This window comes from Arachis duranensis, chromosome 2 (assembly GCF_000817695.3).
Source record: "Arachis duranensis cultivar V14167 chromosome 2, aradu.V14167.gnm2.J7QH, whole genome shotgun sequence".
In the NCBI taxonomy this organism is placed as follows: domain Eukaryota; kingdom Viridiplantae; phylum Streptophyta; class Magnoliopsida; order Fabales; family Fabaceae; genus Arachis; species Arachis duranensis.
Genome location: NC_029773.3, coordinates 48069021 through 48080475, shown reverse-complemented (window position 1 = coordinate 48080475; position 11455 = coordinate 48069021). Strand labels below are relative to the sequence as shown.

The window sequence follows — 11455 nt, the reverse complement described above, 5'->3', positions numbered from 1 at the left end:
TTTTATCTGCTAACACAAAACGAGCTGCCGACCTTTTTAAGGGAGGGAGCCTCAAAACATCATATACAGATAAAGGCATTATACTAACACATGTTCCTAAATCACACATGCAATCATAAATTACTACACCACCAATAGTACAACTAACTATACAAGGACCTGGGTCACTACATTTTTCACGTAAATTTCCCATTAAAGCAGATATAGAACTTCCTAAAGGAATAGTTTCTAATTCATTAATTTTGTCTTTATGTATACATAAATCTTTTAGAAACTTTGCATATTTAGGTACCTGTTGAATGACATCAAAAAGGGGAACAGTTACATCAACCTTTTTGAAGATTTCTACCATTTTGGGATCAGGTTCCAACTGCTTCCTGGGCTTCCTTGCAAGTTGTGGAAATGGAATGAGAGTGGTGTTTCCTGCAGTGTTTGCGCCTTTTGGTGCTTCCTCCTGTGGTTGAGCTTCTTCTTCTTCAACTATATCCTGTATGTCCTCTTCCTCTTCAACATCCTCTATTTCTACAACCTCTTCAGCTGAGGCGTGTTCTGGTGGGCTTGGCTCCTTCTGATTCTTCTCCTGCAATGGAGTTCTGGATCTTAGGGTGATGGCATTAATACCACCCTTTAGGTTGGGTAATGGTTGAGAGGGGAGTCCACCAGAACTTGAGGACTGATTGTTGGAGTTATTCATTGATCCAATCTATGAGACAAGGGCTTGCAAAGTAGAATTCAAACCATTCAAAGTAGAAGTAAGGTTATTTTCCATGGCCTGTTGCCTCCGATCAATGGATTGGAGTAATTCATCACTAGGAGATGAAGAGGGATAAGTGATCTGAGAGGTCTCCTGAGATGCTTGAGGCTGTCTTAAATGAGGTGCTCTGTAGGACTGATTCTGATTCTGCTGCCTGAAATTGTTATTGTTATTCCACCTCTGATTTCCATTGTTATCTCTGCCTCCTCTGTTATGATTATCTCTCCAACTCTGATTAGAATTATCTCTCCAGCCTTGGTTAGAAGTATCCTGCCATCCTTGGTTGTAGTTGCCACCTTGATTGTACCCTTGATTGGGGCGGTCATAAAAGTTATGAGTGGCTGCTACAGTGTTGTCTTATTATTGAAGTTGCGAACATTCATCGGTATAGTGACTGTAATCTGCACAGACTCCACACACTCTTTGTGGAACCAACTGCTGGCTGTGCTGTGGTGGAGAGGGCTGAACTTGCTGAGGTTGTTGTTGATTCAGTTGCATCTGCTTCAGCAAGTTAGTCATTTCACATAAGCTCTTGGCTATAGCAGTAGTCTCTTTATTAGTGGATACCTCCGCAACAGCTCTTAACCGACTTTGTCTCTGCCTATGATTCCTAGTAGAGTCAGCTAAGTCTCTGATCAATTGCCATGCTTCTTCCGTAGTCTTGTACTTTTTCATAGAACCATTGCAAGCACCTTCCAGTGTAGTCCTATCTTGAGATCTCAAACCCTGTGTAAAGTAACCGAGCAAAACTATCTTGTCAATTATATGATGGGGACATGCATCTCGAAGTGTATTAAAGCATTCCAAGTATTCATAGAGGGTCTTAAATTCATCTTGAACGTTCATAGACATGTCCTTCCTCATCTTATCGGCAACTTCAGCTGGAAAGAATTTATCCAAAAACTCTCTCCTAAGTGTATCCCAGTTGGAAACAGTTTCTCTGGGTTGAGTGTAGTACCACTCTCTTGCCTTTCCCTCCAGAGAAAACGGGAAGGCTTTCAGTAGAATAGAGATTTCATCAGTGCCATCACGCTTAACAATAGAACAAGCGGTCTGGAAATCCCTAAGATGCTTGATAGGCTCTTGAGCAGGTAAGCCATGAAATTTGGGCATCAAGTTGAGTAGTGAAGACTTTCTTTCAAAATCTACAGCTACTGCTGGGTGGTGCGCCTGGAATGGTTGGAGCGTAAAATCAGGGGCTCCTTCCTCTTGGATAGTGACTCTTCTGGGCGCTGCCATGTCACCTGCACGTAAATGAACTGGATCAGTAGAAAGGGGGTTTGTTTCTTCCTTAGATGACGGTTCAGGTTCGTCCTCAAAGAGGAGTCGCCTACGCCTAGCTCGCCTTATATGTGAAAGAGTTCTTTCAATTTCAGGGTCAAATGTTGGCAAGCTTGGATCAGGAAGCGAATGCGTCATTTAACGAAAGAAATGTATAGTTCATAGTGATAGAATGAAAAGAAAAAAATTGCAATAAAAATAAATACCAATCAATAAATTAACACACTGTTGCACCTCCCCGGCAACGGCGCCAAAAATTGATGCGGTAGAAATTGGTGAATTAAAAATTATTAAAATGTGTACGTTGCAAGTATAGTTCTTAACTCACCAGAAATCCACTTATCAATTTAGAAAGATATCACAGAAATTTAAAATTGAAATACTGGGAGTATGAATCCCAGGTCATCTCCCAACGAGTTGCAGAAAAGTGTGTTATTTTTATTAATCAGATGTTTTCAAAAAGGTTAGAGTTGAGTAAACAGGAAATAAAATTGGAGAATTTGAATAATGTAAATAAAAGCCTTGATTGAGAGTTGATTAGTTGGAAGTCCCTCTGTTGTTGGATTACTCTCTAGATTAATTGATAATTAAAGGTTATCCTGTTTAGTTATCTCTTACTAGGTAAGGGAAAATCAAACAAATTAGAATGCTATGTCCATTCACAAGTTGCAATCCACTTAATAAAAAGGGATTGGTATTAGTGAATAGAGGACAAGCCAACAATAAACCCAATAATAATCTTTCCTTTAAGCTTTCCAACTCAAGGGTTCCTTTCAATCAACTCCCCATCAAGTTAGGGAACTACTCGCTCATTGTGAATGTAAAATTCATAGCATATGAAAAGGAATTAAAGAAAGACATTGTAAATAAAAATCAAAATAATCAAATAAAAATAAAAGTAATCCTTGTATTAAATAAATCCTAATAATATTCCAATGGTAAAATTAACAAAGCAAAGGACATGGAAGAGTAAAGCCAAGTAAAGAAAACGAACTAGAATGACGAAGTCTTGATGAGGTAATAACTCTTCTCAGTATCCCAATGCAAAAAGTGGTAGAAAAATCAAAATCCTAAAAACTATGAATGTCTAGAGAGAAAAACCTAGAGGAGGAGTAAAAACTAGATCTAAAACTAAGATTGTGTAGAATGAATGTTGTCTCTAGTTTCTGCATGTTCTCTGGCTCTAGTCTGCTGTTCTGGGCCGAGAATTGGGTCAAAATAGGGCCCAAAATCGCCCCTAGTGGAATCTGCAGATTATGCAGATCACGCACGTCACGCGATCGCGTCGTCCATGCGAACACGTCATTCACGTTTTTTCCTGCCACGCGTTCGCGTCGTCCACGCCTCCGCGTCACTTGTACTTTTCCATTCCGCGCGGTCGCGTGAGCCATGCGGTCGCGCCACTGTGATTTCTTCTCTTTCACGCGAACGCGTGAGCCATGCGGCTGCATCACTTCTCGCTGGTTATCTCCTCTATTTCTTTTGTTCCTTCCATTTTTGCTAGCTTCCTTTCCAATCTCCAACTCATCCATGCCCTATAGAGCCTGAAACACTTAACACACAGATCACGGCATCGAATGGGATAAAGGAGAACTAAAATGCATAATTAAAAAGTCTCTAGAAAGCAGTTTTCAACCATGTAATAATTTCAGGAAGGAAATATAAATGCATGCTAAATTAATGAATAAGTGGGTAAGGATCATGATAAAACCACACAATTAAACACAATATAAACCATAAAATAGTGGTTTATCAGAAGGATATCCCCCAATGAGCAAAATTTATATATATGATGAGAAGAAGCTATGAATAGACTCTTGGGGAAGCTCGTCGACGGACAATCCAGGGTTTAGCAGCCGGACTTATCGGGTTGGTTTGATAACCGACAGATAAGACTCATCAGCTATAGGGCAGGCATGCATCACATGCATATTGTTTGAATTGTTTGTTTGTGCATTATTTGGGAATGCCTAATTGAACTTACCATGTTAATTGTTATATTTTCTACCTGCGGTACTTGTACTCTATCTGTGTTTGTTATTATCTGTTTGGTTGTCTGTGCTCTCTGGTGTTGGAGGATTGGAGGAAAGGAGGTGGATTGATGGTTAGATTTAAGTTTTAGTTGAGATAGAAACCCTTAGAAGATCACCTTGAATTGTGGTTTCTGCTTTAGTTCTTTAAGCTTTATAATCTGAGTGTCGGCATTCTAGGATTGCCTTTGGCTTTTCCGGGACCTTATATCTTATGTACATGGCACCTTTACAATGCTGAGAACCTCGAATTCTCATTCCATACGGATATTTTTGTGTTTTCAGATGCAGGTCGAGAGGCACCTCGCTAGGTGTCTGTAGCTCTACAGGAAAGTAGATCTTTTGGGACTTTACTTTTGTATAGTTTATATATGATCATATTTATAGAACTCTCCTTATAACTTGTTCTACTTTTGTATCTCTTAGAGGTGTATGGAGAACTATGGTTTTATTTATGTATTTTGGACTTGGGGTTATGTATATATGTATGTAAATATTCTCTGGCCAACCTTAACTTCGCAGGCTGAGTCAGGAGCTTGCTATTTTGTACTCTTGACACTCTACTCTTATTTTCTGTATATATATGTTATGAACCTTAGCTTTCTTCGTACGCAAGTAATCCCTATTCTTGAGCATTGTGCTTTTAATTTGCGATTTTGGTTTATCTATCCCTCAAGGCTCCTAGTATATTACATTCTTTCCATTATTATATGTATATATATTTTATTATAGAGGTTATAATACCACACCACCTCTGTTTTACGACTTAAGCATAAAGCTATGTGTGGTAGGGTGTTACAGAGGCAACCCAACCATGGTTAGTATTTTCCTTTTTTTCATTCTTTTTCTTTGTTTAAGAGGCTAAAGTCGTCGTCATCATTCTCTTCTTCTTCTTTCTCCTCTTTTACATACATATTTTTCTCCTCTTTTTTGATTTACGAAAAAAATTATATTTCTGGGTTGAATGCCAGACGTTCAAAACACACACCGGGTGTCTATGAATAATTAAAGCTACATGCCCGATGGTCATGCTAACACGCCTGGCGCATGGGCTAGGCAAGCTCCTCTGGGAGCACACATTTAAGGACACCAAGTGTCCTTAAGTAATGATGGGTGTTTTCAATCCAGACATCCCTTCTAATTTAAAACCACATTGTTTATGGTTTATCTTATTCCTTTCTTCTTCATGCACGTATGCTTCTTTATATGCACGCACATTTATTAATAATCCTCTGTCAAACTCTAAGTTTGGTGTAAACCCTTAAATTTGGTGTTGGGAACACCATGGATCATAAAGAACCTGCACAAAAAAATAGTAGTGACGATTGAATAATCTTGGGTAAACCCTCTCTACTGGTGGTTAGTTATTTCTTTCTCCTTTATTTCTGTTCATCCCTTCTGTTTTTAGTTTTCTTTTCATTGTTCTTCTCTTTTATTTACTTTCCTTGTTTATTTTCTTCCTTGCATATATTGCATATTCTAACCCTCTTATTCTATCTATCTTTTCTGTAAAAACATAAAACTCGAATACTTGTTTCTCCAGTAACCATTTGATGGAGGAGATCTTAATGAAAAAAATTTGAATCATAAAAATCAAAACAAACAGTGGAGGTGCTTAAGAATATGTGGTTGCACTTAAAGAATCTGAAATGTTTGAATCTTGAGGAAATAGAAAAAGAATCTTCAAGAACAGAAATTTAAAGAAGTATTATGAGATTTCGATCATCAATTCCTTGGAGCAGTGAAAAAAAAAGTGAAAAGTTCAAGAAATCAAAAGTTCTAAGGCCCTGAGCGCCAATGATTAGGGTCCAGTTATATGCTTGTGTTGTTTCTATTTTAAGGATAGACTTGGGGTAGTAAATCCGAAGGGTGCTTTATCACCCGATAACTTGGGCCAACTGGACTGGGATTATCGATTGAAAGTTTACTTAAAGAGTTGCCTTAAGACAAAAGATCAAGAAGTCCAAAGAGGCTCTGGGTATCGATGTCTGGGTCAAAACCCGAGTTGTGTGCTTATGGTGCGATTGTGTCAAGAAAATTTAGTGAAAAGTTAGAAGAAAAAAAGAAAAACGTCCATTGTCTAATGGATAGGACAGAGATCTTCAAAACCTTTGGTAGGCATGGGTAATTAGATATGAAGGATGACATATAATTCGACCTAAGGACTACTTTTAAATCTTGTTAGGAACTAAATAAGTTTTTGTGCTTAACCTCTTTAATTAATTAACTGTCGACTAGATAATTATAGAGAAACTGAGGAACCAAGGAATTGGAAATCAGTTACTGAAGATTTGTCGTAAAAGATATTTGCATACTTAAAAATAAGTAAACAAGGTTTGGTTTTTCCAAGAGTATAAACATCTCTGAAGCCCTTGACTCTCACCAACATTGTCTTCTCTCAATCAACATCCAAGTTCATTATCTCTCAGGCACTCAAGCACTCAATATTCTAAGCAAGATATAGGTTTTGCCCTCATCAATCTAGGTTATTTTAATCTAATTAGGTATTTAATATGATATTTGCTTGCTCAATTCTTTAATCCTTGTGAGAATGATATCCACTCACCATGGTATTATTTGAACGATCCGGTGCACTTGCCGGTATCCGTGAGCTTTAATTTTTGCTTACCAATCACCGACAATGGCAAAGTCACATTTGGGGGCACTATTGTAGACTCGCTTCCTAGCCTTAATGTCCCAATGACCCAATGAGAACTTGGCCCTTAGTCCTAAAATCCCCCTTTTGACCCCCGATCTTGGACAACTCAGCACAGATCTAATCGATATTTGACTTCAAATACAAATCAAATCTTGCCTAATTTAGAAGGTCAGAAGAAGGAAAAAATGCATATATAAAGGGAGTCTTAGACTCCCTCCAAGGTATGACATATAAAATCCTAAAATCCTATCTCTAAGATTCATTCTAACTTGAGTGTCGGTGTGTCTTTACAGGTCACCTCCTGCTCACTCCAAAAGTTGGAAGCCGTGAAGCTCGTCAACTTTGTTGGATTTCCCTATCGTTCTAAGTAACTCATGAACAACATGTCACGAGAGATAAGTCAGTTTAAAAAGATGAATTTTAAAATTTGAAAATAATAGTGGTATTGGCACAGCGTTTGCTCCCCCTGTCTTGGAGAATATCCAAGAAGAGATAAACCTAATTGATCCTAGTTTTTATAAGGGCAGAATCCTACCTGGCTTTGGGATGATTCAACCTCCATAGAACACTGTCTGAGAAAGTCCACTAAAGCGAAACAAGTGTGGTTACACCTTGTTGATAATGCTTTAATAAGTAATACTAGAATGTATATTTTACAATTGGACCAGAGTAAATCTACAAAAAAATGAATATCTCTTTTCAAGGACTTTGTGTTGGATTTGGCATGATAGGAATAATGATCTTTTTAATATAGAGAAAATTTGGAGCAGATACAAAGTTGTGGTGCTTTCTCGTCATGCGGCTCATGATTTTTCCTTTTATCAAGCAAAGCTAAAATCTATCATGACTACTAGCTTAATCCTATCTTGGGAACCTCTTCCTCTTTCTTCTTTCAAGGTAAACTATGATGCAAGCCTCCTTCTAAATGCTTACAATGTGAGTTTTGGCTGTTTAGTTCAGGATAGCAATACGGAGTGGATGAAAGGTTGCACTGGAAGTTCACGACTGATGAACATTTTTTGTTATGAAATGTTTGCAATTTGGTGTGGTCTGATTCTTACTTGGAGTATGGCTGTAAAGATGTGATTTGTGAAATGGATTATCTTGAAATATATTGCTTGATTTTTCTAGAATCAGCCTCAAAAGATAAAGAAGGCAGTGATTTACTTATGGAAATAAAAAAATTCTTCATCGCAATTAGTTTGCAAAGGATTCTATCATTCAGCTACGCTAATGAAGCAGCTGATCACATGGCCAAGCATGCTGTAAGAAGCACAACCTCTTACAATGAATGACTCGAACATTGGGAGAGTTTATATTTGATTATTTTTAGGGAGAAATCATAACCCTTTAGCTTTTTTTGTGTTATCTTTTTTTTTTCTGTAGTCACAAGAAAAAACTACTAAAATCATATCGAAAAGTTTAAGTCATTGATAAAAGGAATCTCAGAAAATGTTAATGACAAATAAGTCCTCGAAGGATTTAAAAACACGACAAAAAAATTAGATATTAAATATATATGCTAAAAATAGACTTTAGAGATTAACTGTGATATAAATTAATGCAATTATTATTAGTAGAATGAGAAATATTTATCTTTAAAATTTGATATATGTGAAATAAATTTTTTAAAATTCTTTTAGTATGAATGACCACATTTTTTTGAAAATAAAAAAACTTATAAATCAAATTTTGGTTTAAATTATTGTGAACCTTTTAGATATTTATTCAGATATTATAAAAATATAGAATAAAATAAATGAATTATTTATTAAATATAATAATTTTTTATCATTTGTAAAAAATATAATATTATTTATTATTTTTATTATATTTTTAAATTATTTAAAAATTATTTTATCAATAATATTTTTTAGGAGTTTTCTTGTCAAACGACTAATCTTTCAAATTTCAAATTAATAATTAACCTAATTTTTATTCTTTTTTCTTATGACACCTCACAAAAGATAAGTTAGTTTAAAAGGATGAATTTTAAAATTTGAAATTTTAATTTTAAATAATAAAAATATATAACCATTGATGTGTCACAATTTGTTCTTTTCTTAGAGCATTTAGGAACCTTTTTTTTGGGAAAAAGGCGCGTCACCACGTGTCATTTATGTCCACTCTCTTCGATCCCATTGGCTGAGTGACAACATGAGAGATTTAGGAAGTTTGCGGGACTTTTCCATTGCTTAGTCACCAAGACTTACAAACAACTCTTGAGGCTTCGTAAAATATCGTTGAGTCGTTTATTCGTTTCCTCGTAGGAATTGACGGTTCCGTCATGGAAGGTCTAGCACTAGGAGACGACCCACTTAGCGACTTCGATTGTGACGCCTTTCTCGAACAATTACCAGATCCTCACGTTGACGATATCTTCCATGAGAAGGAGGTTCCTTCTGCCTTAGCAGGTGGCGGTGTTTTATCAGAGATCGAGAACTTGTTGATGGCCGATGATGAAGACGACTGTGCTGTCATTCCCGCTACTCCGTCGTTGGAATCTGACTACGACAAGCTTCTTGCTGAAATACTCGTCGAGCCGCACGGTGACTCCGACGACGGTTCCACTCCTTCTATCGAAGATCCCCACAAGGACAGGGCTGATGCAGCGGGCCCCAAGGAGGTTGGCATTGAACCCGTTTCGAAGAAGCTATTAAGGTAAAAGAAACAGAGAAGGAGGTTAAGAGTTCGTTTTATTCATTACTTTTGCTTTGGTTTTGTGGTGTTATGTTTTAAATTTTGAGACTTATTCTGGAGATTTAAACAATTTATTTTCTGAATTACATAATTTTGATGTTTGAAGGAGTCAATGTGTTTAAATTTTTTAAATAACTTTTCAATTATATGTTATAGTTGATAGTTGATATTAGGATTTAATACAGGAATGCAGTAACTAGTCAGTAGTGCCCTGTCTAAATTTAGAGGAACTCTTATTGCTTTTTCTTCTGCATTGATAGTTATGAGAAAATCTTTTGCTATATTTTATTTCTTGGATATTATAGGATAATTTCTCGTTGTTTGAGGCAGTTTGATGTTTCTTTTTGGAAATAATAAAAGTGTGTACATACATTGATGGTTTCTCCTTGAGCTTGAATTATGGTGTTCAAAGTTTGGATTCTGAACAAGAACTAGGTAGGGCACTTTTATATAGAAGAACCAAGGATTGAAGATTGATAAAGAATGATGTCTTTAACACTTGAAGAAGAAGAAAAATATTGATGAGATCTGCTGGGGCTCTAGTTAGACCTTAATCAAATAAGGCTCCATTGTTGTTTCATTTGTTCTGTGATGCCTACGATGCTAGCTTTTATGATGACTATGGTGTTGTAACTTGTAAAAGATAAAAGATTGTGTTCAATGTCTGCTTTTCTGGAAAATGAGGAACAGAGATGCTGCTGCGAGATCAAGAGAGAGGAAGACGAAGTATGTAAAGGACCTTGAGATGAAAAGTAGGTATTATGAAGGGGAATGCCGTAGACTGGGGCATTTGCTCCAGTGCTGCTATGCTGAGAACCATGCTTTGCGTCTTTGCTTACAGGCACGAGGTGCATTGAATGCTTCCATGACCAAGCAGGAGTCTGCTGTGCTCTTGTTGGGTAAGCCATACAGTAACACATTGACTCGACCACTTTCTTAATGTTTGTTTTGTTTCGTGTGTTGTTATTCAATCGTAGTCAGTAGCATCCTTGTTTTTTTTAAATTGTTTTCTTGATTTCAAACTCTGGGTGTTTGGATTGATTATTTCGTTGCTTTCCTGAATGAATCTTGTGCATATTCTTTACAATTTTATCTGTTTGATTTTGATATACAACCTTATTTCGAGTTGCCAAAGTTGTTTAGAATATATCGATTCTAACATTATAATAAATTTCCAGTGTGGATTGTTGGATCATTAAGGAATAGTAGCTTTCTTTTCCTTCAAGTTGAGAACTATGTTTATTGGGGATCTTATATAGTTTATGTGTTTTCTTAGTTGTTCGTATACCAGATCTTTCACATTGTCTTCAGATGTGTAAGCTTTATGGACTCATGGAGATTTTTATATTAAATGAAAGAATCCAAAATTACTTTTTGGCTTTGTTACAACACTAGCCTACTTCCTATTTCGAAAATGTAGATTCCAGTATTATACTGACATCAGTAGCATCAATTAAGAATCCAAAATACAGATCATGGTAAAATGAAGAATGTACAATTAAGGGTTGTTTGTGAGTTTAGTTTGGAGGTAAAGGGAGGAGAAAGGGAGGCTTGTAGTAGAACTTATGTTCTACAAGCCCTCCATTTTCCCTTAGTTCCCCTCCAAAACTCATAAACAACCCTAAACAGAAAGGAATCTTGAGATTTCGGTAAAGAATCTGCAAGTCCCATCCATCATGTTGACCTAGTGAAGTTGGTATTAGATTCTTGTTTGTTATTTATTGAATAGATATTGATATTGACCATGTTCATGATCCAGAATCCCTGCTGTTGGGTTCCCTGCTGTTGTTCATGGGTGTCATGTGCCAATTCAGTCTACGACTGACAGCCTGGTTAACGGTACTACTTCCAAGAGAAAACAAGGAGCAGAGAAACGCAAGAAGGGTAGCTCGAAAAGGACCCGAAAGTGATATATCTGAGTGTTTCTGGGTGCAATCCTCTACAAAGAGTAGAAGTTGTCGGGCTTCAAGGAGAAAGATGAAATTCTTTATTTCTTCTCTGTCGTTATTTTATTCTAGTATATATATTAGA

General features: G+C 36.6%; 1 protein-coding gene across 1 annotated transcript in view; it reads left to right on the top strand.

Annotated features, from left to right (window-relative positions):
- Positions 1–8932: 8932 nt before the first annotated feature.
- LOC107474334 (bZIP transcription factor 60) overlaps positions 8933–11455 on the top strand; it is a 10208-nt gene continuing 7685 nt past the window's right edge. The window contains exons 1-3 of the mRNA XM_052257820.1: positions 8933–9385; positions 10115–10323; positions 11184–11449. Coding sequence (XP_052113780.1) covers positions 9012–9385; positions 10115–10323; positions 11184–11449 — 849 coding nt within the window. The 5' untranslated portion in view covers positions 8933–9011. The remainder of the gene's footprint in view (positions 9386–10114; positions 10324–11183; positions 11450–11455) is intronic.